Source organism: Dermacentor variabilis, chromosome 8 (genome assembly GCF_050947875.1).
Source record: "Dermacentor variabilis isolate Ectoservices chromosome 8, ASM5094787v1, whole genome shotgun sequence".
NCBI lineage: Eukaryota > Metazoa > Arthropoda > Arachnida > Ixodida > Ixodidae > Dermacentor > Dermacentor variabilis.
Window position 1 is genome coordinate 115,948,071 of NC_134575.1, and position 26,448 is coordinate 115,974,518.

The window sequence follows — 26,448 nt, forward strand, 5'->3', positions numbered from 1 at the left end:
TTATAAATGCACCGTACTCTCAGTCAGGAACATCCATATGCTGTACAGGACGTTATCAAATGAGGTGCTTTCTTAGAATATCGCACACAAGAAAGTTTCTTGCCCATTGAATTTACGTTACCAGCCCCGTGCTTAGCAGCTCATCTGGAAATCTCTGCCGTATAAGTGCATGCGTTTTGTGCCAGAACTGCGTTTGCTGGCCTATAATGTGGCGCATATTTCTCTTCAATTGTGGTATGAATACTTTATGAGTTTGCACGCGTTTGTTGTATGCTTAACTTTCCATTGTATACGTTACGTTTGAGAAGGTGGAGCCATTTGAAAATAAATGATATTTACACAGTGTAATACTGAGAAAATTTTATGGAATACGTTTACGCTTTATTACAAGATGTGTAAAGTTCATGGGCTTCATTGTAATCTGATCTTATGTGTTTGTCAGTATGTTCCTGATATTATTATTCAATTTCTCTTTTGATTCATCAATGAATATTTTTACCTTTTAACAGAGGAAATGTTTCATTTGAGTAACTCGGCCTCTACAGATTACATCCAGTTCACCAAGCATAAGTGCAGGCGCTGCTTACAAAAGGATCAAATATTGCCCACATGTAAGGATTGTGAATCCCTTCTTACGTAACCATGGCTCTACATCGTGCTTTGACACTATTGGGAAAAGTATCAGTACTCTGTTCTGAAGGAGTACAAGCACTGTTTGGGGAGTAGAAACACTCGGCTTGGAGGAGTAGAAGTACTCGGTTTAGAGGAGTAGCAGCCCTATATCAATTACTAGTACCTGTTCAAAGATGCTTGAACATATTATCTCGAAACATCTGTTAAATTATATTAATGAATAAAATATGTTATCTATCCACCAACATGGCTTTCGTCAAGGCCTATCCACAACATCTCAGCTCATGGAATTATCCCATGATCTTTCAGAAACTATTAACTCTCGGGGACAGACGGATATGATCTTCATGGACTTTGCGAAGGCATTTGATAAAGTGTCTCACCATAAACTACTAAGAAAAATTGATGTTATGTTCAAAAACGCTGCTATTACACAATGGTTCTCATCCTTTTTTCTTTCGCGCAAGCAATATGTCGAAATTAGGGCTGCAAGGTCTCAGATTACATGTGTTATGTCGGGAGTTCCCCAAGGCAGTGTTTTTGGCCCCCTTTTATTCCTCTTATTTATAAATGACCTCCCGAGTGAAATAGACGTTTTCGTCAGGCTCTTTGCTGATTACTGCATTGCATACAATAATATTGATACAGTAGGAGAACAGGCTAAATTACTAGCAAATTTACAGAAGATAAAGTAATGGTGTGATGAATTGCAAATGGTGCTAAACCCGTAAAAACTGTAGTTACGCTAGTATCTAGAAAGTTCAATTTCTTGAACTACTTTTATTTTATTAATAATCATGAACTTATAAGAGTTGATCAGCATAAGTATTTTGGAATGATTTTCACAAGTGATCTCAGCTGGAGCCACCATATAGATTATGTGTGTGCCAAGGGCAACGAGTCACTCTGGTGTCTGAGGCGTAGTTTACCATTCGCAACTCAAGAAACAAAACTTCTACCTTATAAAAAATTAATTATATCTCTAATTTAATATGCTAAGGTTGTCTGGGACCCTTTCACTGCTATAAATATGTCAAAAATCGAAAGAATACAGCGTCTGGCAGTCAGATTCGTATTCAATAAATATCGGCGGACGGACTCCCCTTCTCAGCTTTGTGTACAGGCAGGTCTACCGACATTACAGGCTAGAACTAAGCATGAAAGACTTAAATACATTAACCTAATAATTCATAATCATGTTCATATTAGGTATACAGACTTCTTTGAAATTCTTACCGGTAAAAAAACCACTAGACATCGTCGTTCAATGTTTATTCATCCCTCAGTTATTCATTCCGACTGTTTCAAGTATAGCTTTTTCCCAAGAGCTATCAAAGAATGGTACTCCCGGCCGGAAGAAGTGGTTTCATCCTTATCAATTGATTCCTTCGCAAAACACATTGGAAATATCATAGTTTGTAAGTAATATACTTTACGTTGTGTCTTTGTTATCTTCAGCGGTTTATGCTGTTACCTCTTGGTGTTATTAATTTTAATTTGTTGGCGCTTTTTGTGTTTCAATGTACAATTTTCCATGTAGAAAATATTTGATTTGTAAATGTTCGTATTCCTCTCCTGCTATAGCCCTGTGTAAGGGCTGTCAGTATCTGTAAATAAATAAATAAATAAATAAAATAAGTCTGAGGGAGTACTATTACCCTTGTGGGGAGAGTATTAGCACTCTGCCGAAGACTACTAGCACTCCCTTGCGGTGAAATAATAAAACTGTGCCAGGAGGAGTTATTCTACTCTCTCTCAAAGAGGGTCGACCTACTTTCGAAAAGAGGGTGAAATATCGTACAAGCAGATACTCCCTCGAAGACACTTCCCGGAACTATTTGTTTTTTTAGTGAAGATGGGTTGTGGTCGGCGCCAGGCAGCGGTCGCTACCACATAATGCGAAGAGTGCCGTGACATCTGCCATTCATCAGGCTAAATGAGCTGATGAGCCACTGAGCTAATCTTATCGAAGTACCACGAGCCAGTAAGTGCTCGTGTATCATGGAGGAAGGAACTTCCACGTCGCGCATATAAGCGCTCTTCCATTAGGCTCTGTGTGCCATTATAACCGATTGTGCATAGTTTACGATAAAATTCTGTCGGGCCTAGTAGTGCGTGCTCGCTCCATTATGCGTTGGTGGTACGTCACGCATTCGTACTGGCCACGTGGCTTTGGAGAGGTCATCCTCTACCGACGACGCCCACTTCGCGCGTTCGCCACGGCAGCTGCAGCATGCTGCGTTCAGCAACCTGAAACTTACGCCCTGGCTTGTTGTCAGTTCCTTTGCTGTGTTGCATTTATCTGTGTGTGCTCATACACGCAGCGAACTTGTAGCTCGGCCATTTTACAAGCTGCGCGACTTTAGTACGAAAGTGAAATTGTTTTATTGGGTATTAGCATTCCACGGGACTGCATTGCAGAGAGTTTCTTTGGGCCTTTATGTGGCTCGCTTTACCGCTTCGGACGCGCAATATTTTCTTTTTTCAAGTGCGCTGGTTGACTGAGCATGGCTGCGAATGGTTGCAATTTGTTCGTGAGTACTCGCGTACATCGATTATATTCCTTGAGAATAATACCAATGGTGAGCGCCGTTACTCTGGAACCATTTTTGATGCGCAGGGATAGTGTCCGGCTGCTAACCATTCAAAATTATTGTTGACTGGTACGACATCAGCTGAAAAGCTGTCGGCCATTACCATCAGTGCACACAGAAAGCAGCCTAATAGCGTAATTTAATGGTTTGAAGCAGTGATATGACTGGCCCATTGCCCGTGTCCACGTTTAGTAGTCTCAATTGAGTGTGCTGTTACCGGCAAACTAAATCTAGCACTAGGTAGGTTGACCTTACCATTGACGCGAGGATGCTGAAAGTAAATGCCACGATAATTCAGCTAGACCTTAGAAAACACACGGATCCAACGTCCTATTGTGTGTATTTATGTTGTTTGCGCTTTTAAACATATAAATTGATAACTGTTACCTGTATGTGCGGCATGTTTATTTCTGTGTCTTCATCACCTGCAAGCTTCGGACCCAATTAGTTTTGAAATTCCAGAACCGTCTGCTGAGGTAGCAATACATTTTTTTTTCGCTGCTGCACTTGGTTTGTGCAAAATCTACTTGTCCTGCGAATTTAATCCACAAGAGCGTATAATAAGTGGATTTTTGCCGTCTTCAACGTTTTACTCACATTATCTTGCATACCTTGCGACATAATAATAAAATTTTGCTATTGTTCAGTCTTTCTTCTTCATCCTGTTTGTGCTACAGTTTGTTATTCCTCGTACCCGTGTGCAACGGAGCTTGCTCAAGGAAGATGCCAGATAAAAAAACAACCATGGGGCAATGTATCGTCGCGCACTGTTTGACATAGCTGCTGGAAGGGTCACTTCAAAAATATCTTTTATTACATGTACTTAACAATTTCGTGACTACGGGAAAATCGAAAGTTTTCAGGTGGTCTAGGAAATATACCTTTTCGTGCCACAGGATTTACTCGATGTTTAAGGGTATGGTGTCAAATTGTAGAGGGAGCAATTATCTTTCCAACAACAATAATTTCGGAAAACATTTTACAGTAGAACCTCGTACATACGTTTTAGAAAAAAAAACATCTAAAATAAATCTGCTAACCGGGAAAACGTACTATCCAATATAGCTAAAAAATTGACAGGCTCAACTATTGTTGGCATCTGCTAAATGCGAACTGTCATGCGGATCGTTGCGGTACGAGACGCCGCGCTCCGGCGACCCGACACGCGTTTTGTTGTTTTCCTATTGCGTGGTGTGTTAAGAGGGCGACGGAAAACCGAAGTGAAATCGACCTAGTGGGCGACGTCGAGTGCCGCCTGCAACAAAGAACGGGGGCGCGTGTGGGTTATAGTCTACTACATACATAGGGTATACCAATGGCACTACGCACCACCCGCTGTAAAACAGGTTGGTGAAGATGTTTATCGCAATAGGTTTGGCGGCGATAGCTGTGAGTAAGACGTGCGACGACCCGGGGGGAGATTTGCGGGTACCGGAATAAGAAACTGCGCGCCGTCGTTTTCACGTGATACGGGCGGCTTTATACTGCTGTCAATCGCGTGCAACTCGCGGCTTTTCTTCACATGGCATCTGGCGGGGGGAAAACGTATACTATCCCGGTCTGCAGCAGGCAACTGCGGCGCGTTTCGCTTATCGCGAGCAGTAAAACAGCGCTAAACAACAGGACGAGGAGAGGGACACAGACAACAGCGCTGTTGTCTGTGCCCCTCTCCTCGTCCTGCTATTTAGCGCTGTTTTACTGCTCGTAATGATGAACCAACCAGCCCAAATGCGTACTCTTCTGTAGTTTATTTCGCTTATCGTTTATCAAAAGCGTGCGCCACACTTCCTACGGATGCACGCACTGTGAAACGTATAGGCGAAGATGCTTATCGCACTAGAATGGGCGGTGATATCCGCGAATGCCACGTACGACGACCCCGGAGAAGATTTGCTGGTACCGAAATGAGAAACAAAGTGCGTGCAGGCGTTTTCAAGTGACGTGGGTGGGCGAGTATTGCGGTGAAGCTGCCGCGGCTTGCAGCTATATACTGCTCTCGATCGTGCATGCCTCGCGCATTTTCTTATTTACATGGGACCTAGCAAGCGGAAAAGGTATCACATGGTCGCAGTTAGACAACGTACTGAACGTTGGTGCAAAAAAATCGTGTTTTCCGGGAACGTATAAACCGGTAAAAATGAGCATAACACTATTTCGTTATTTTTATGCTCTCGGTTGCAAACGTGCCGGGAAAACGTACGTAAGTGGGAACATACTAACGAGGTTGTACTATATTAAAAATAGTATGACAAAAAATATGAAACAAGAAAGTTGCAACAAAATCAGAAAAATTGATGGAAACATTACAGCTGGATTGCAAAAAATAAGCCTAAAAATTCGAAATACACATTTTGAACACAAGAGTCATATGTACTAATCCTGCAAACACAAGCTCTGTATGTACAAAGCTTCTTTAGGATAGATAAGAAGCAGTAGCCCTAGTGAGCCACCATGCCCTTATGAACCTTTGCGCGGCAATCCAGAGCGCCACGCCAGGTCTACCACTGCCCGTCTTTATGCCCAACACTTCTCTCTCTACGCGATCGCTTACTAAATTTTAGTCGTTCGGTCTCAGCCGAATGACCTTGACCTCCTGCAGATAAGAACTGTGACCTTTAGAACTTGTCGAATATGCTTGTACTATGGCGTCGGCTCTAGAAATACTGGAGGAGAGATGCTGATAGAATTCGCGGAATGCAATAAGCTAGGAATGATGAACAACTTCAGAAAGCGTAGCAACAAAAGCGGATCTCGTAAAGCCCTAATGGTCAAACAAGGAATGAAATAGATTTCATACTTTCTTCTGATCGCAGCATAGTGCAGGATGTTGAAGTGGTAGGTAGGGCAAAGTGCAGTGACTATAGGTTAGTGAGGTACAGTATTCACCTCAATTTGAAAAGAGAAAGAGTAAAATGTATCAAGAAGAAACAGGCCATCCTAGACTCAACAAGGATAAAAGGGTACCAATTCAGGCTGGTACTCGCAAACAAATATGCAGCCTTAGAACAGCGAGATGTACGTGACCTAGAGGTAATGAACGAAACCGTAACTAGGCTGACTACGGAAGCAGCACTTGAAGTGGAAGGCAAGAACCAAGGCAACCAGTAGTTATACTCTCTCAAGGAACGAAGGACCTAATGAAGAAACGACAAAGAATGAAACAGTCCAGCTCGAGAGGTCAGAGAAAATTCGCGAAATTGTCAAAAATGATCAACAAGGAGAAAATAAAGGATATTCGAAATTATAACGTAAGAAAGAGAAAGCAGTAGTAAATGACGCCACATGAAATCAACGAAAAGAAAACATGGCATAGGACAAGTCAAGATATATGCACTGAAAGATAAGCCGGACAATATCATCAGCAATTTGGAAGATATAGTAAAAGTAGCGGAAGAATTCTATACTGTACTACCCAGAGCAGCCAGGACACCTCCTCTGAAAGTAGTAATGAACAGCTGACAGAGTCTCCTTCTGTATCTTTCGGTGAAGTTGGAAGGGCCTTGGAAGGGATGAAACGAGGAAATGCGACAGGTCAAGACGGAATAACAGTCGATTTAATCAAAGATGGAGGAGGCATCATGCTTGAAAAGCTTGCGGCACTTTATACGAAAAGTCTCACGACTTCAAGGGTCCCAGCGATCTAGAAGAAAGCCAACATTATACGAATCCACAAAAAGATGAACATTAAAGAATTGAAAAATAATAGACCCAATAGCATACTTCCAGTATTGTATGAAATATTCACGAAGATAATTTCCAATTAAATAAGGGCAACACATTACTTCAGTCAACCAAGGGAGCAGGCTGGCTTCAGGAAGGGATACTGTACAATAGATCATATCCAGGCAATCAATCAGGTATTCGAGAAATCTGCAGAATTCAATCAAAATCTCTACATATTCACGAAGATAATTTCCAATTGAATAAGGGCAACACATTACTTCAGTCAACCAAGGGAGCAGGCTGGCTTCAGGAAGGGATACTGTACAATAGATCATATCCAGGCAATCAATCAGGTATTCGAGAAATCTGCAGAATTCAATCAACATCTCTACATGACTTTCATAGATTGCGAAAAGGCACATGATTCAGTCAAAGTATCAGCAGTCATAGAGGCACTACTTTATCAAGGAGTAGAGGAGGCTTAAGTAAATATTTTGGAAAATATCTACCAAGATTCCGCAGCTACCCTTATTGTCTACAAGAAAAGTAGGAAGATACCTATAAAGAAAGGGGTCATCTGACACTATCCGGCTCTTTTGCTATCCAGACTACAGAAAATACGCTCATTCATAACGATAGCATTCTTCAGCCTTCATACTCAGAGCTCCGTAATTTTGAGCTGTCTGCGAACCAATCTTCCGTACAGAAAGAGGGTAGGGCGTGTGTCGCCGCACCAGAGGCAGATGCCGCGATATGTATGTGGGAGCATTTTACTGTATCTGTGTAGGTTTGGAAATGTGTTGGTCTGAATAAGTGGGAGAGCTATGGCATCTGCAGTGCTCAGCTTGCTGTGAGGCGGAGGATAAATCCTGCGGCTCAGTCGCTGGATCTCGAGTCGGTCGCAGTAATTGGACGGCAGGGGCATGAAGGTAAATGGTGGGGATTGATGAGATGGTTTTTCTTGCCCCGCTCGGTTGATTAGCGCTCGAGCTAGGGCGTTCGCCCTTTCGTCCCTCTCCAGACCCGCGTGGCCCGGCGTCCACGTGATTTGATGGTATTCTTGCAGCCTCGGGCCTAGAATCTGAGCCGCCAGCAGCGGTGCTCGTCCGTTGGTGAAGTTACGGCAGGCCTGTTGCGAGTCGGTAACGACATGGACTTCCCTGCCTACCCTGTCTTCTTGCTTTATTACCAGCGCCGCGGCTATGGTCTCAGCCGGAGCTGGGGTCTCTGCCCTTACGGAGGCCGCGTTGTCTCTCCCGTTCACGGCGGCTACCGCGAAGAGGGCCCCTACGGGGCACTCCGCCACGTTCACGTACGTTACGTACGGGTCACCCTTCAATTGTCGGCGCTGTCTGTCGACGCGAGCCTTGCGTCGTCCTTCATGCAGTTCATGAATCATGTGCTTCGGTATCGGGTTCACCTTGATCTAGCCTCTGACCTCAGACGGGAGCGATCGTTGCTCATCGAGGGCACGGAGCTCCATTGCCGTTCCGGTCCGGTGGAGGATGGCTCTGCCCGCCGCCGTGTTCTGTAGTCTGGCCTTTTGCGAAGCCATAACCGTGTCCGACAGCTCAGCGAAGGCGTTGTGGATCCCGAGGGCCGCTAACTTCTCGTTTGAGGTGGTGACAGGGAGACCCAGGGCCGTTTTGTACGCGCCTCTGTTGATGGCATCGACTTGTTCTTGGTCGCGTGGGTTTAGCGAGTGATAGTGGTACGGCATGCTATACGTTATTCTACTTATAACCAGAGCCGCCACGAGGCGAAGCGTGTCCTCTCCTCGTATGCCCTTGCGGCTTCTTGTAATTCGTTTTATAATCCGCGAGATCTGGTTGGTGGCAGACCTTAGGGTTTCGATGGTGTGGGAGGCTTTCAGGTTGCTATGGATCCAAAGACCCAGAATCCTAATTTCGTGGGGGTGTGGGGGCAAACTTCAACACTTATAAACGCCTAGCGCGTCATTTGAGCGGTGGAAGGTACAGCTGACCGGCAATACACTTGCGGGACAAGAAGCTCTCGTCTAGCAAGTACGTCGAGCAGCCATGGCCAGTGGAGTCCTGGAATGAGGACACTACTCGCTCGACCTCAAGAGCAACTACCTCGATGGTCCGAATAAATGTTCTCTCTCTCTCTCTCTCTCTCTCTCTCTCTCTCTCTCTCCGTACAGAAGCCTAAACGTCTAATTTTTATTAACATCTTTTGATCAGCGTCCTTTCTTTTTTTCTTGTAAACTGAACTCCACAATCTGGAGAACGCAAAAGCCAGATGAAGCACTGAATTTGGAATTTTCTTTCCTGTTGCAAAGAACGCCAGTCAATGTGAGCAAAAAGTTGAAGACGGCAAAAATTTGCTTATTGTACGTTCTTGTGGTTTAAATTTGTAGAACAAGTAGATTTTTCAGAAACCAAGTGCAGTAGCGAAAAAAAAATTGCTACCTCAACAAGTGGTTCTGGAATTGCAACACTCATTCGGCCCAAAGCTTGCAGTTAATGAAGACACAAAAATATATATGCCGCGCATACAGGACACAGTTGTCAATTTATTTATTTAAAGTCACAAACAACGTGTGTACATTCAATAGGACGTTCCATCCGTGCATTTTCTAAAGTAAAGCCCGCAATGACGTATTCACTTTCTCCTGGCATCCTCGCCTCAATTACTAAGCTCAACGTACTTAGTCTTTGATTTAGCATGACGATAATAGCACACTGTTATAAATTGAGACTGCTTTCTATGTGCACTGGTGGGAATGGCCAAGAACTTTATAGGTGATTTTCTAGCAGTCAACAACAACTTTTAATGGTTATCGCCCGGTCACTAATCATACCCATCAAAAATGGTTCCAGTGCTCCGATGCGCGCCATTGATATTATTCTCAAGGAAGATAATCGACGCATTCGACCACTCACGGAAAAATTACAACCATTTACGGCCTCATTGGGTCAACCAGCGCACTCGAAAAAACAAAATACAGCGCGTTTGGAGCGGTAAAGCGAGCCACCTAAAGGCACAAAAACTAACGAAATACAGTCACGTCGAATACCAATAACTAATGGATCAATTTTACTTTCGTCGTGAAGTCGATCAGCTAGTAAAATGGCCGAACTACAAGTCCGCTCCGTTATGAGCACACAGCATTAAATGCAACGCAGCAAAGCAGCTGATAACAAGCCAGAAAGTTTCGGTTTACTCAATTTACCATGACACAGCTTGCGTGTCGAACGCGTGAAGTGGGCGTAGTCGGTTTAGGATGAGGTATCCCACTAACTCGACGTGGCCAGTACGAATGCATGACGCACCACGAACGCATAGTTGACCATGCATGCCCTACTAGGACGAAGTGAACGTCCTCAACGATGCGCAACCTGTTATTGCTCACAGAAGGTAATGACAGAGCACGATAGTGAGGTTTCTAAAAGCCTTTGAAGTCAATGCGACGCATATATGTAGCTGCCTGAACGTTGCAGCATCAACTGGTTCATGTTAAGGACAGGCTGTGAAATCGTTTTTCGGCGTGGTAAATGCATGCTGTGCGCGAAGTGTGATTGCGTTTACCTGAACACAAGATGAATTTTCGAAAATCGCTTGAAGCAGCATGTGTATGATGCGAAAACGAAAAATGTTGCTTGCGACATACCTGGATCATGACCTTCTTGGATAAAGCTTTCAGCCTTCTTGGACAACGCTTCGTTATCGCCAAGAATCTGTATTTCAAGGCAGCATCCCGGGTGCTACCTATCAGACTACACAAAAGGGTGAATCGCAACGATTGCATTATTCCGTGTGCATACGCAAGATGCCTAGGTCATTATGCAAAAAAGAGGTGAGGCGTGCAGACAGGACACAAGATTAGAGATGTGGACAACACGAACGCCGTTCGTGTTGTCCACTTCTCTACTCTTGTGTCCTGTCTGCACACCTCAACTCTTTTTTGCATAATGAATCCTTACCAACTAGCTCACCTTTCTGTCGTTCTATGCCTAGGTCAAATTTCTAAAACTTACTGTTTGTAAACAAAGCTTCCGTACAAATAAGTGGCAACTCTTATCAGTCATATAAAATCTTTATAACGACGTTGAAAGGAGAGCTGAAATCACTTCATTATATTCATTACTGCCCTTAACTGCAATGCATGCGTTATGAAGTGCACAAATTTGAACTTGCATAGAAGATGGTCTTACGGCCAGTAGAACCGTTACATGGCTACGTGCGCTGACTAGCAAACAGCAAAAGAAATTTCAGCGTCCTCAACATTGAACTTCTTGGCACCTACACGATTCCGTTTACGATAGCTGCGTTGTATTTCAATGTGATTGTCTTTCGTTTCTGCTTTCAGTTGGCTTATCTCTAGCATCGCGAAATGGCGACGCGGTTGGATAGGTTGCACGCTGCGACACCAACAATGTTTGTCGCGTTCGAGCAGCGGGTGCTACAAGGGAGGCGTGGTCTCTGAGATTGCACCGGTACAATCTCTGAGGCTATGCCTAGCTGCGCTTCTCTGCGCGGTTTCGCAGTGAGAGCAATTGAAATGGCGATAACGAGCCTCAGCTTATGCGCAGCTACGCACAGCGGTGAGAAAGAACAGGGTTCGAAGTCGCATTAAACGCAAATACCCAAAAGCTTTGGCACCGAATGTGTGCCAAACCCCACCGAACGCGACGGAGCCTGCAAAGGTCGGGCATTTTTTGTTTCGGAGACAAATCGAGTTTGTATTTAAGAGACAACTGAATTTCCACATATAATTTGGCAGGATAATTTTACTTCGTTGAAACAAGGTTATGAAGCACGGACATCTACGGAGATTTCAAAGGGGATTTCATTTTGTTACATCCAATAATTCGTTATGCCCCATTTCTTTATAACGATGTTTCACTGCAACATGTATTTGATTAAATATTGTCTTACCATTTAATTACAGGGACCAAATCACTGCTCAAGCAATATTAGGAACAAGCTACACTGTCGGCAGTGCATCGGCCTACGGAACTGTCTAGTGAATAATATGAAGTGACTAATATGTGATAACAGACAGTTACAAAGCAAAACTCTAGAAAGTGCATTAGAAACATTTTGGTTATGCAGTGGCATTATTGATTTCATTTATTAAAAATTCTTTGTGTGATCGTGTGATAAAAAAATTTGTGTGATCGATAACGCTTTATGATAAGCGTAGTTTTAACGTGTCTTATAACCTTTATGGCCTTGCCAATATTTCAGTGGTGCTAGAGTGGGTTGTATGAAATGGGCCATGGGGATTGGTGTTGTCGGCATAGCCAAAGTTTTTTCAATATCGCGAGGATTAGGAAAAGTTCATTAATTTTCCATTTAGCAAATATCAAGAGACATTCAATTTCTTTATAGGTAATGCTATAGTGAAAATGTGTGTTGTGTTCCTAAATTCATGTGTGTGCCAAACATCCATCTAAGAAAAAGTTCCGTGATAGTGTTGCTTTAGTGCTTGATATTAGTCCATTTTCAAATCTCGAACAAGGTTGACAAGGTAAGGAAAATCCTTTTCGGTCTTCCCACACCATCACATATGTGCGGTTTATGCCGTTTCTAGATAGATCAATGAAGCTCAGCAACATCTTGTTGAACAGTTGATATACAAGGAGACAGGCACTCTGGATTGCAATGTTGCCGGTGAATTTTAGCCCCTGGAGACAACTTGAAATATCATCTTTGTGCTAGTTCTTCCACTGCTAATAGTGTTACCGCTCTAAATCGACAGGTTTGGTAGATCTTGCTGTCATTTTTACAACTCCCTAGCCGAATGAACAAGTAAGTGGTTATTTTCATTACCGCTTTAAAGTACGGACGCTGGCAATGAATGCTCAACACTCCTGACTAGAATTAAGTGCCGCCACTTTTTAAAGAGATTTAAATGGTTTGTATGTACGTCACAATAGGGCCTTAAATGACCTGTCACTCAACAAATTTACAAATGTAACTTAACAAATTGTTTACAAAGTTATAGAGCTACGTTACACAAATATTGACTATACGGTATCGTACCTTGCTTTTCTGAAATCTGTTCATTATGTTGAGAAAACATTTTAAGACGGCTACAAATTGTGTCGCAAGATTCTTTACAGCCGTTTTTAAAACGACTTGAACATGTTTTGCAAGACATCTTATAGCCATTTCTAAAACGGCCCTAAAACGTCTCGTAAAACGTCTTATAGCTGTTTTTAAAACGGCTACGAGATGTCTTGCGAAACGTCTTATATCCATTATTTGGTGGTACATTAGACGGTCTTCACGATGGCTACAGGACGTTTTAAGACATCTGACAGTTTCACTAAGACGTCTTCAAGAAGCCTTAAATATTTTGCCAAGACGTCTTGAAGATGCCTTCTAGACGTTTATAATGATATTCAAGACGTCTTCCTGATCATGCCAAGTCATATTGTAGATGACTAATAGACCAGTGTGTGTTCAGTGGGATTACAGTAGCTTCCCAGGACAGTCCTAGTCAAGTCGGCCCGGTTAATGATCCCTTGGCCTAGCGAATCGGCCAGGTCGTTCCCCTCAAGTCCTGTGTGATCTGAGGGCCGTCCGATCCGGGGATGATTATCCAATTTCGTCGGTATTGTTGAGCGACTTGTTTTTGTCATATGGCCCCTGAGAAGCAGGCGTCATGCTTCTTCTGAGTCTGATTATGGTGACACTCTTGAGCGCGCGTTCGGCGTGAGCGAGAGCCATTGGCACAGCGAACGTTTCTGCAGCCACCGGAGTATCTGCCCTGATGGATACTGTAAATTGTTGCTTGGCTTTCGTGTCCACGATTGCCACTGCATGCCTCTTGGTCCTTTGTGCATTCGCTGACGGTCAGGTTTGCATTCTGATACGCGACTGCGTCCGTGTACATCGTGTTGCACGCATGATTATTTTCATACCTTGTCCTAATACGTTGTGCGCACGCTTTTCGCCTTGCTTTATTGTATTTCGGTGCATGTTTTTGGGCATGGTGACCCCGATTATTTGAGCTCGTGTTCAGGTTGGTAGTAGTAAAACGCGTTCGCTAGTGAGTTTTAGGTGTCGGGGAATACGTGCTCTTGTCAGTGGAGCCTATCCTGCCCGAATGTAGCCCCGATGTTCCCTCTGAGTGTGGCTTGTTTTAACTCTTCGAATCTGTTGTGTACTGCTAAGGATAGCAGGCGCTCTGGACGTCTTCCTGGGTAGTACGAGGACCACTTTATATGCTGGTATTATGATCGCGATCTGCCTCTCCTTTTCACGACTAAAGATGTGGTAGGGCAGGACGTGCGTCATTTGGCGTATCACTAGTGGCTGGACGAGCCTCAACGTGTCGTTTTCATGCATGCATGTTTTGCGATAAGTTACGCGGCTGACCATTTGTGCGATATTATTCTGGTGGTTTTTGGTTCTTTTGATGGTGTGCGACGTTTTGCCGCTAATTTTGCGCCAGAAACCCGGAATCTGCTTTGTCGTAACTTCTTGGACCGTGTACCCTTCCGCAATGAAGTTGACAGATCCTTTGGATATGTCGCCCCTCGAGTGCACCCTAATGACGTGCGTTTTTTCGCGGGCACATTTGAGGCCACTGATCCTCGAGAATTTATCTACTCCATCGACTACTTATAGTAAGCGTTCTTTGTATCCCAGAGGGCCCTTTACTGCCCACAGAGTTATGTCGTCTGCGTGCGATGTGTAACCCAAATCGGACAGTTGGTCCAGCTCTCACGCCAGACGACACATCGCTGTGTTGGACAGCAAAAGGGAGATTATTGCCCCTTGGGGCATGCCTCTACTGAGTATCTTAAACTTTTGGAAAGCGATTTGACCGATACCTATTGTCGCGGTTCGGTTGAAGAGAAAAGCCCATGCCTAGTTGCACGCACGTTCTCCGCATCCAGTCAATTCGAGTTCCTCCAATATTGTGTTTTGATAAACGTTATCAAATATGCCCTTGAAGTCAAGTGCGAGCGCCAGCCTTTCCTCTCCGAGGGCCATGTTAGATATAACTTCTCTGATCGGCAAGAATGCGTCTTCACAGGATTGCCCCGTACGGAACCCTGTCATTGTGTTTGGAAACCATATTATTTCTTCAAGTTACCGCCACGGACTGATTTGTACTTCTCGTTCGAACAGTTTGCCCAGGCAGGACGTGAGTGAAACGGGCATCGTAACGACATTAGAGGGGGGGAGGGGGGAGGAGGCGACTGCTTAGGTTTGAGGATCATGATAACTTTAGCGTGTTTCCATTGCGGTGGCAATTGGCCTTCGAGCCAGGTCTCGCAATTGAACAGTTAACAATTGATATTAATCAGGACTCTAGCGTCAAGCTTCCAAAGCATCACGTCCGTGATAGCATCAGGGCCGAGAGCCGAGTTTTTGGTGGCTGCTTGAGCTGCCTCAAACGCTTTCGCGATTGTGAAAGGAGCGTCTAATTTGGGATTGGTCTTCCCAAGGTATGGTCGCGCCTTCTTTGAGGCATCCATGTTTAGTAATCGTCCGATGTATTGTTATTTCACTTTCTCTAGTATTTTGACGCATGTGCTCGAGAAACTCAACTCTCTAAAGGTCGACTCAGGTGATCTTAACTTTATAGCCGGCGCAATTTACCGAGCCCCAGATACAGACGAAGCATTCTGTGACGTGCTAAATGAATTTCCTTCTGCCATCCACCGTTACTCAAGCAATATGATAATAGGCCGTGATTTCCATGTCCCTTCAGCTACAAGGGATTCCGACTTTCCTGTACCGTTTTGAATGGAACTAAACCCTTAGTTGATACAGTCCTTTTTTATGATCCAACCAAACTACTTAAGCAACCCACCTGCATCCAGAACGCTGCCACTTCAATCCTGGATCTCTTTTGTTAGCAATAGCATGTTACGTCATGTGCTGGACACCCACGTGTTTGATGGAATATCAGATCATGAACTGGACTACTTGAGCACTGTGTGGCGGATACCCATGTGTATGATTAAATATCAGATCATAAACTGGTCTACTTGAGCATTACCTAGACGAAGTGTCAAAAAGCAAGCGGGAAGAACGTGTGGTCTCTGTCTCCTGGCGCGCCAATGATGTAGAAATGCTAGAAACATTGCCTATATTTTTTCTCGATTTACCACAGTTTCTGAATTCGGAGCTTGTACTGCTGACGGTCCTTGGCGCCTCTTCAAGAACCCTCAATTTCAGTGCGTTCATGATTTCCTACCGACAATAGTAAGGGTAGGAAATGTAAGCCCATGGATTAAATAGTCAGTTGTTTGCTTGGGATGAAAGGTGAAGATTAAAAACGGCATTACCAGAACCCACCTTTGTCTAACATGCATAAAGCTTGCACCTTGCACAAAGAGCTAATGGAAAGTATCAAACAAGCAAAAAACTATTATTTTAACTTCATTTTGGCAACCTTCGTACTTTCGATGTCAGCGAAATTCTGAAAGAATTTTTCAGCAAGAAAGAAGTCTTTCCTTAATATTTCTATAAATGGGCTGTTGTTGCTAACAAACAAATAATTGTAGATTCATTTATTATGTCCTTGTGCTCACTGTTTATCAGTGATAATGGTAGAAAACCGCGTTCAATAACAGCGCATAATATTGCACCAGTAAATGACATCTCGTTATCTAATGAAGGAATCGTGCCAATGCTCCTTATTATTGATTTAAAAAATGTCGTTTCATATTTATGACATAACCAATCCACTTCTTGTGATATGTGCCTTGCTACGACGTCGAGCCTGAAGCTCTCCGGCTAGCGTTGAACCGGGTGGACTCTAGACTATTTTCGGTGATTAAGATCCTTGGACCATGGCCGTATGCGTCGATGTCACAGAAATCCACTAAAGCGTTGTTGCAGTGCCTCATGTCGACAGGTCTTGGCGACCATGTATAGACTCGGTCTGAACATTTAAATGTGGGCGAAACTTTGCTCTCTCTCTCTCCTCCTTCTATTTTTTCATCCCTATACCTCTTACCCCATTGCAAACTAGCCAACCCGATGCGTGTCCAGTTAGCCTCCCTGCCTTTCCTCTCTTCCATTTCTCTCTCTAACTCAACTCAGGTGGAGGAGCAACCACATGTGCGGTAGCAGAAGCCGATTACGTTTTTACACGCTTGCAAGAAAACTATCGACCCACAAAGTTTCTAGGGCGTCATCGACGAAGATAGGCGCATATCCTTCGCCCCTTGACACAATTCTCAGAATAAGCAAGAGCTTTCTCTCAGTCCCGTCTTTCTGAAAAACAAATGTCATGCTTAACGGAGAAAATTCATTGCGTTGATATCGCCGTAAAGCTAGGAACTCTGGCTCCGTTGCTCGCATGATTAGCGCGAGGTTGCGAAAGTCGTTATGATACGGACAGCTTTGGAAGTTCTGTCGCAACTTGCTTCTGTCCTGCACCAGTTTAATCAACGTAAGGAAAACCGGATGTTTGATAACCTAAATAATGTTCACAAAAGTCAGCGACAGCGAGGTAATACCCCATAGTTTTCATTCTTGCAATTATATTTTCAAATTATCGTGCTTTCACCGCATTTAATTCTTCAAATTTTCGACATCAATAAAATTCCTTTCTCTAACTTGTGATGAGCCCACCATTTCCAAATATCAACTAGTGGATCTGATAGTCCCAAGCTGCAAACAGCAGCTGAAGCACTATGTTTGGTAAATATATAATTAGGTAGGCTATCCAACAAAGTTGCCTCACAATAAATTGAATGCTACTAGCCACAAGATGCACTTAAGCACAGTTGTTTTCTGTAGCTGAATTGTCCGTCAAAAAGTGTACTGTTAAATAATTGGAGCCTTGCGAAAGCCTCATGCTCTGCAATTAAAGAGTTGTGGAAAACGCACTTTGATAGAGTGGCTTTCCAATTATTTATACAAAAGTTTCAGAATCTGCTTTTATTTCGCGAAAGTGAGACTAGGAAGTGCACTCTTGCTGTCACAGAAGAGCATTTAATGAATAGTGGCACACTGCTTAGAAAATAGCATGCATAGAAATTTGTCCACTCCCCAAAGAACCCATCCAAGTGGTGGCGACTACCATACCCTTATCTGCGATAACTTATCGCAGTTCCAGTTTCGCGATACCTGCCTGCCGCAATGGCTTAGTAGATATGGCATTCCGCTGCTGACCGCGAATTTGTGGGCTAGTTTCCGACCTCGGCAGCTGCCTTCCGATGGAAGCGCACTGCAAAAGCACTTGTCTACCGTCCATTGGGTGCACGGTAAAGAACCCCAGGCGGCCAAAATTAATCCGAAGTCCCGAACTACAGGTTGCGTCACAATCAGATCGTCGTTTTAGTAAGTAAAGCATCAAAATTATTTTTCAATTGTTTTGCGATGCATACAACGTGCCATTCGCTTGTTCGATAGGTGGAAGTTTTCAGCTACGTAATTTATCAATCGAAACACAATTTGCCTTGTGGAAAGAATCTGAAGGTTAGGAATTGAAGCAGTGGGGACGATCAGCGCGCTAATGCAATGCATATGGGAGAGGCCAAACTGAAAGGATATCTAGGATTTTAGCATTCACTCGACTATTGACCGCCAGAGAATAAGCGCTTTCTAATACTCTCGACAGCTTCCAAGGCTATTTCTGTTGCAATTTTCTTTCTTTGTTTGAACCACCCTGTTTTGAGCTTTGAATGCACTACAGATTAGATTTTGTAAATTTGTGAGGTATAACAGAATAGTATCAAAATGCATACCACCATCAAGTGCTATATTCCATGCGTAAATTGATCATCTTCTATTAAGAAAGCTGTCTAAACACAATGCACAGCATACATTGCCTGAGTACACCTACAATAGCGAATATTTCTGACGTGCTGCTCCCACGACACTTTTATTTCTCTTAGAAAGGAATGTGCAGGTGAACGAATGCAAACGCACGAGATTTATTGCAGCAAAGCTCAACGAATAAAGCTTGGTGCTCGGCAAGCGACACGCCAAGGCCTCACGTAAGAGAAATAGGACTTGCTAAAAATCAAAGTATGGACCAGAATTATTAAGGCATATTCTAAAAAGAAGTGCTGAACTTTGTTTTCTAGCACTGAAACTGTGTGGAAGAATTATGCCCAGCAGTTGTGCTGTGGTTTGCTGGCAAAAAGGCAGTATTTGCCTTACCTCAATAGGGTGAGCAAATGTTCTCTCCCTTAGGACGCCTTTTGCTATATTTTCTCCTTTGAGTACGTGTCTTGCCGGCGAATGGTAGCGATAAGGCTGTGCAAGCCCTCACCATCCACTCGAGGGTACCTTTATCAGTCGTCGACTCCTTCTCGTTGCAGTAAGAGCAACAGCGATTTCGCCAGCGCGGCCCATCATAGCACTCCTATTAAAGATTTTCAGTGTAGCGCTAACACGGGAGAAAAACTTTGAGCGCAGTCAACATACAAGCTGTCTTCGCAACGCATCGTGAGAAACAAAAGTGGCAAGTGCCACAAGCGATAAAGCCTGCCTGAGCTGGTCGGATGATAATCAGCCATTATAAGCATTTGTTCAGCTTGTGCTGCAACTCAACCATGAACATTGAGCATACAGAAAAACTGTCTTCAACTAGAATAGGTTAGTGACGGGGTGCGACGCTTAATTGCGCAAGCACTTGAAGTACTGGTGGCTGCCAGCGTTTCGGGCTGCGAGCGTCATGGTGAGTGCACGCCGCCTGAAGAATGACCCGCTATTTGGAGTTGACTCTCGGTGGAGCTGGATCACCGCTTTCTTTTGCGCCTGGGTGCTGTTCCTGGCCATGGCGACGCCGCGCATGGCCGGAATCTTCTTTTACGGAATCATCGAGACATTTGGGACGACCAGAGAAGAAGCTTCGTGGCCGGTGTCCCTGCCGGGTAGCTTCACAGTTTTAGGAGGTACGTGATCAGCGATTTTTTTTCTCACTGCCTATCAAGAAACTGCAAAGAACAGCAGTTTAGCTGCATGCTCCGCAAGTGAACGTTGGTTGTAGGTATATGAATTGTTTGTCATCATAACATGTCACATAAGAATATACTTAATAAGGCTCCAGTTCTTATTTCAAAACTAATGCCTATGTTGAGCAACGCAACGACTTTAAAAGTGCCGCATACTATGTTTTGCAGTGAGGTTAACTGTTCCGTAGAGCCTTAACTCTATGGCGAGATGCAAATTTCGGACAACGTTATCGACCTTGGCAGGAACTTACCGCGAAGTGTTTAGGGCCCTGCACATAATCAGTAAACGCTGAGCACGCGATTGCTAAATGCGCAGTTCTTTACAAGTTCGTTCAGTCGAGAACCATATCAAAAGTAAAATTGAAGCACGCTTTCTTATATGGTTTTGGTCCATGTTGTGGAATGATGCACACGGGTCATGTTTTCTTTTTCAATAATGTGAGAATCACGCCTTACGGAAGCTAGGTATGTTCTGTATGACCAATGTACGACCAGAATGTTGCGTTTTTTTTCTTGAATGCAGGTCCCATAGTTGGCTACCTATGCCAGCGCTTTTCGTGCCGGGCAGTGCTGTTATTCTGCTCGTGTTTGGGAGGAATTGCAGTCAGTTTATGCTACCTGGCGAATAATGTGCTGTTTCTCACCATTTCCTTTGGAATTCTTCACGGTAATCGTACAATATTTACTTCATGCAAACGCAATTATACTGTATCGTTGTAGTGACCGTGAAGAACACAGTTACAAAACTGTTAATGACGAAACTAACAATTATTTGGTGTACTTGTGCCCTCAAAACAAATGACACTCGAAGCACAACAATACCGGGGAAGACAGTCGGCGATGGTGGAAAATCTGATCAGCGGATGAAGTGCGTCGGCTCTTATATATCATTCGTCGTAGGTGCTTGTGCAATCTCCGGTACCCGCATGGTCTCCAGAATCTACTACCCAATTAGTGTCGTGGATGCAGTCTGATTATACACGGTTCGGCGAGGACATACATAACACATAGAATCAACTATAACATTCGCGTAACTTCTATGTAATGCCGACGTGTCTTCCGCTGATTGATAACAGCGCTGAGCGTTGTTAGCGGCTGAAATGCATACACTTTCCGAGAAAACGATAAATACGTGTGTCAACACCATATTGACTTTATAGTAATCATATTATATATAGTCGGCGCTAATATTCCTTCATTTATTACTGAATTTAACACAATCTAGCGACTTTACCTTCACAGGAAATCGACACTTACAAATTTTTGCCTACGGTGGGTACTGAGTTAAGCAGCGTTACTGTTACGCTGAAGCACAAAAATTGCAAATGTCCTACCTTTCTGCTTTTGCAATTTCACATTTTCTGACAATATTGTCAAGATGATGGCATGCCGATATGACAATTTGCCTCTGTAGGTGCTCCGTGAAATAGCAGCATACGGCAGAAATTACACACGATCACATCCAAGGCGAATGCGGGCCGCTTTCAATCACTATTATCACTGTATACAAAGGTCAAATCACATGTTAGGCAGCAAAACAACGAGCGTATTTTTTGCAAGAATAGCAATTGTGAGACTTGCCTAAAAAGGCCAGCCTAATTGAATCCTTACATCTTAGGCTGTAGGCGTCCCGCAACAAGCTTGCAAAATTTGAGCAGAATGCGTTGCACTAGAAAAATTGTACTTGAATTTTTTATGTCGAAATGAACCGTAAAGCAGTGTGGCGATACTGAGTTGCATCCAAATCAATAGGCACCCCAGAAACAGCTCCCTCAGGTAACAGAAAGCCAACGCTAAGGTCATAATTTTGTGTACTGCGAACACCAGAATTGATTACATGTGAAGAATGTATGTCAGGTGTCGTTTTCTGTCGGCATGCGTGGTTTCGGTTTAACAGGTACCTCTCAGCGGCTTCCGGCTGAGAGAGAGCAGACGAGATAGCGGTGGCCCCTCATTTCCAGGCATCACACAGACATGCCAAAATGACAGTCGCGTTTGCTAGGCGGGGTTTACAGGCAGCTAGGTGGAATTGGAATTTTGAGGTAAAATGGGCGCTTAGCCACCAGTTTTTTAGTGTACAAACATATTGGGCACTCTAGCATCAATCACTATGTCAAACTGTGAATAGTCAGACGACCATGTGATGGCACCTTTAATTGCTGCTCACTTCCTAAATTACTTTGCGCCCTAAATAGGTAAACCAGAGCAATTTGTATGTTAACATTCTAACGTCCCTATTCCAGCGATTTTGTTGAACTTCAATGTTTCAAATGGTATGCATACCTATCCTACTCGGCAGACAGGAATTTCTTAACGTGTGCATACCCCGTTACGTTTGCAGTGAAAAACAAAATCAGGTATTGTACAAAATATTGCGGTATCGACAACGTTATATATCCTGAATGATTAACATCGATCTATCGTTAAGCAGTTTTAGTGAAAAACTCTAGGTAAAATAATTGCGCAATGATGGGAGGAACTTGAGGGCTACAATAAATGACCTGTATTCTCCGCTCCGGAAAACGTCATGACGGGGTAGTGATCGCAGATTTAATACATTTACCTTTGGCAGTCTAGCTAGTTTCAAAAATGGGTAGACCACAGTCCGAAGACACTGACTTTTACTGTATTGTTCAGCACACCGAATTATTAGTCGACTGGCCGCCCTGAATGTGGTGCTACCTGTCACAGTATCCCATTCATTATGACATTTCGCTGCTTAGTTGGAGGTCCTGGGTTGTATCCCGGCCATGGAAAAAGAATGCTCGTGTGCGGTGCATTGGGTGCACGTTAATAAACCCGAGGTGGTCAGAATTCATCTGGAGCACCCCACTATTGACGTGGCTGATGATGAGATCGCACTTTAGGTACACAGAACTACATAACTATTTTCATTTTGCGACAGAGAGCCTCAGATAGTTTAGAAGTTATGTGTAGTTGCGTGCGAAATTAGAACATTAAAAATAACGAACTGAATATTATTCGTAATCGACTTGGTGTTCAAATATGAGAGTCACTATTCGCATGCCCAATTGAAAATAGTGTTGTAATAGTTTTCGAGTACTTGCAATTGCCAGCTGTGCATAATCAAACGTGAAAGTACCGCAAGAACCAAGCACGTCTCACCCTCGTCACTGCAGACATATATAAAGGAAAGGAAAATAGACCATGGAGCTAGACTTTTCCAGGCAAAGCCCAATCATTCTCACACATATTTCGCTCAAACATATGACATTTGGCAATGGGTAGTGTTTGGTACTAATTATTGGCGAGGCAACTATCGGTTCTTCAGACAATGGATACAAATGAACTTGAATGCAACATTATTTGATGTAATGGTGGCAACTGTAACAAATATTTCAACTAGAGAAAATGAGTTTTACGCGCTTTGCAATCACTGCAGCAAACGTTGACTCCCGTTTAATCCTCAGTGGTATACACAAGCTCTATATAATCTCAGAAGACAGCATATTCAAATTTGTTTCTGCTAACGCAGAACCGCATACGCTCCGAAGAAAATTGATAATTTGCATGTGCTTTTTCATTCGAGGTATTCAGGAAGCGTACGTTATAATGGGTAGTGTAATGACCGAAACTTGTTAATGTAGCGTGGACTGCGATGTCAACTTTTCCTTATGCTAACTCGACAAAAAAAAGCTGTTCATTATTCGAAAATTATTCTGAAGGTAATAATTACGATCAAATTCGATTCACTCTTTCACTATACGATACATATTCGGTTCGGTCTCAAAAAGTTCTATTGTCACGCTCCTATACTTCATCTCACAAGTCGCTTGCCACATTGTGGAAGCTGTAAGACTCGTTATCGAATAGGAGACCCGAATGCTTCAGGAGCTGTGTTCATCCGCACAGCGTCGTCTGCTCAGCTCTCCCTGAATTCGCGGTATACGACGTTCAAGAGCAAATGTCCTATGATGGGACAAATCGCTGTAACGTGTTGCATACAGAGCAAAAATGAAACCCTTTATTCTCACATCTAACCAGACGGTTACACCGGGAACTACATTGTGATCGCAAGAATATTGCATCTGTACGCCTCGTACCTTCACCAGTGCTGAAAACGACATGTTAGATGGAGTATAGTTATTTGTGCTGATTTGCCCACATTTACTCTCGCTGCGCCATTGCTCATTTCTAAATGCTCGAACATAATATCAGCTCTTTTTCTTACAGGCACTGCATCTTCCGGCTTGTACGTTGCTTGTAACGTACTGCTTTCCCAGCATTTCGAGAAGCGAAGAGCGACGGCCAGCAGCCTAGTGTTTGCCGCGTTCGGCTTCAACTCTATCTTTATTACGCCACTCATCGAGTTCTTCCGAACGGCGTATGGGATTCGGGGAGCGTTTCTTGTTTACGGAGCGATTCTCTTGAATGCGATTCCAGCCGTTATCGTTCTTAGAAGTCCACTATGGCTAACCAACTCGAAAGTTGAAAGGGATGCCACGAACAATGAGGAGGATAAGACAAACGCGGCGTGCCTTTTGATTCAGCCGGTGAACGGAGACAGCGTGGTGAAAGCTACAGAAAGTGATTGCCCTTACACAAATCAATTTTCAAACTTTGAACAATCGACAGCACCTTGTGCTAAACCGCCCGACAATTTGTCACGTGCCGGTGTGTTTCCACCCATAAACTCTGTTAAGCTGATGGAAGCCAATAAGACTGTAATAAGCTTTACTCTTCCCACAGTGGCAAGGCAGCTATGCACCTTGTCTTTTCTCGTATATGCACTTTCTTTCGCAGTCGTAATTCTCATTGTGGGAACATTCACCATGATTGCGGCAGACCTCGCCAGCGACCGAGGTCTGAACCCCTCGAATGCGGTGTATTTCCTACAAGCTTTATCGGCAGCTGACATTGCGTTTAGATCGGTAGCGGGCATCGCCATCGATTCCCGCAGGTTGTCGTTAGAATCAGTCATGTTGCTCGGATACGCTGTGCAAGGACTCACTTGCGAGTGGCTTGTCTGGGCAAATACATCACCACAAATGGTTCTAGCGTCTATACTCTTGGGTGCAACCTATGGTTCACGAACGTGTCTGCAGGCGCCTGCATTGGCCAAGAACTTCGGCATCGGCACGTTGCCAGTGGTTTTGGGTAGTGTGCTTTTCTGCACAGGTGTGTTGCTTGTCTTTCGACCTCCACTTATCGGTAAGTCGCATTAGAAGTCATGTTATTTTTTGTCTGCTTCCAATGTTTACATTTTTCTGCTCTCGCAATTAGGTGTAATAGATAGACTGTAGTTGTACCATAGGTTATAATGTCCCACAACAGCACAGTGATCTATGACGGTTCCTGATGAGCTTTAACCAATTAGTGTCCGTCAACGCGCAGATAAGTTATGGTACACAAGTGTGTTTTCACTCCGCCCGTATTTGAAAGTGGTAGCCATGGACTCTCTAGCTCGAGCTGGTCAGCTATCAGAATGGGTCAATAGCTAAAGTAAGGACGTTAACCGCATCAGTGTAATACGTAAGTGTCGGGCTACTTTCTACTGCGCTGCTTTGTACAAAGAGAGGGTGCGCTGGCAAGCTATCTTGCAATATAACTGCTTGTATTCTACTTGTGTGTCTTTTCTAGTTTGCGTATACACTAATACACAGGTTTAGTCTCCGGATGCTGAAATTCATGGTAACCGCACTCAGTTCGTGAATATAATACCTGCGGGAAACGCGCAAACTCGTAATTTCACCTTAAACCAGTTGCTGTCACAGCCTTTATTTTTATCACACTTCACGCAAATTACGTGCTTTATTCGCGGCAAAAAATCTGTTCCTTACGCGCGAGAGGGACAGCATTGTCCTGCTGAACTCCATGAATGGTGACGTGCCTTGTAAGAATGCGCGAGTGAGGCACTGGGACGAATGATAACCGCATTCTTGGCTTCAACTACTTTCAAATCTGACGAGAAACACTATAGAAGTCGTGGGTTCTGCTAAAAAACAACGAAGAAATTTATCGCGGCCTCCACACGTAGCCTGAAGGTTTGGTGTACAATGAAGTGACTTTGTAGGAAATTTCAGGTTGTATTTTTAACTGTTGCCCCACAATCGGAAGGTAAAATTAAAATTAAATATTCGTCAGTATACTGTTGCTCAAGGCGACATCTGCGTTTCTTTCTGCAGCCTCGTGTAGCCCGACCATGGCTGAAATTCCACGAAAATTTACTGCGTACACCCATCGCGGAGCGCATAACATCTGACTGCGTGACCTTTCTATTACTTTCTCCTGAGGATAACCGAGTATTTTTATTATCAATGGCTTAAGTTTTCAAGCGCTATATTACTTATGTTCTCTGTGTGTTTCGAGGTCTTGTTTTTGTTTCCTAATTCACAGGGTACTACAGAGACAATTATGGCGACTACAGCGGACTGCTTCATTTTATGGCAGCTCTAAATGGACTCTTTGCGTGCATTTGGACATTGAAGATCATCACCAAGAGGAGGGAAAAGACTACTGCGACACCTCCGACAGCACAAGACACTCCTGTATCGAAGACTTCAGCTAACGAAAATGGCAGCCGTCTACAAAAGGCCCATACAAAGGTGTCCAGCTGAAAAACGAGAACTTGTTCGCCAACTATGTATACTAACTAATGTTCATCGAACGCACAATTGATCTTCACCAAGAAT

At 43.7% G+C, this 26,448-nt stretch overlaps 1 protein-coding gene across 1 annotated transcript; it reads left to right on the forward strand.

Annotated features, from left to right (window-relative positions):
• Positions 1 to 19,590: 19,590 nt before the first annotated feature.
• Positions 19,591 to 24,625, forward strand: LOC142591538 (monocarboxylate transporter 5-like). The gene is made up of 3 exons (XM_075703859.1): positions 19,591 to 19,735; positions 23,990 to 24,561; positions 24,602 to 24,625. Exons 1-3 carry the CDS (start codon positions 19,618 to 19,620, stop codon positions 24,623 to 24,625), a joined length of 714 nt encoding a protein of 237 aa, XP_075559974.1. The 5' UTR covers positions 19,591 to 19,617.
• The last annotated feature ends 1,823 nt before the right edge of the window (positions 24,626 to 26,448 follow it).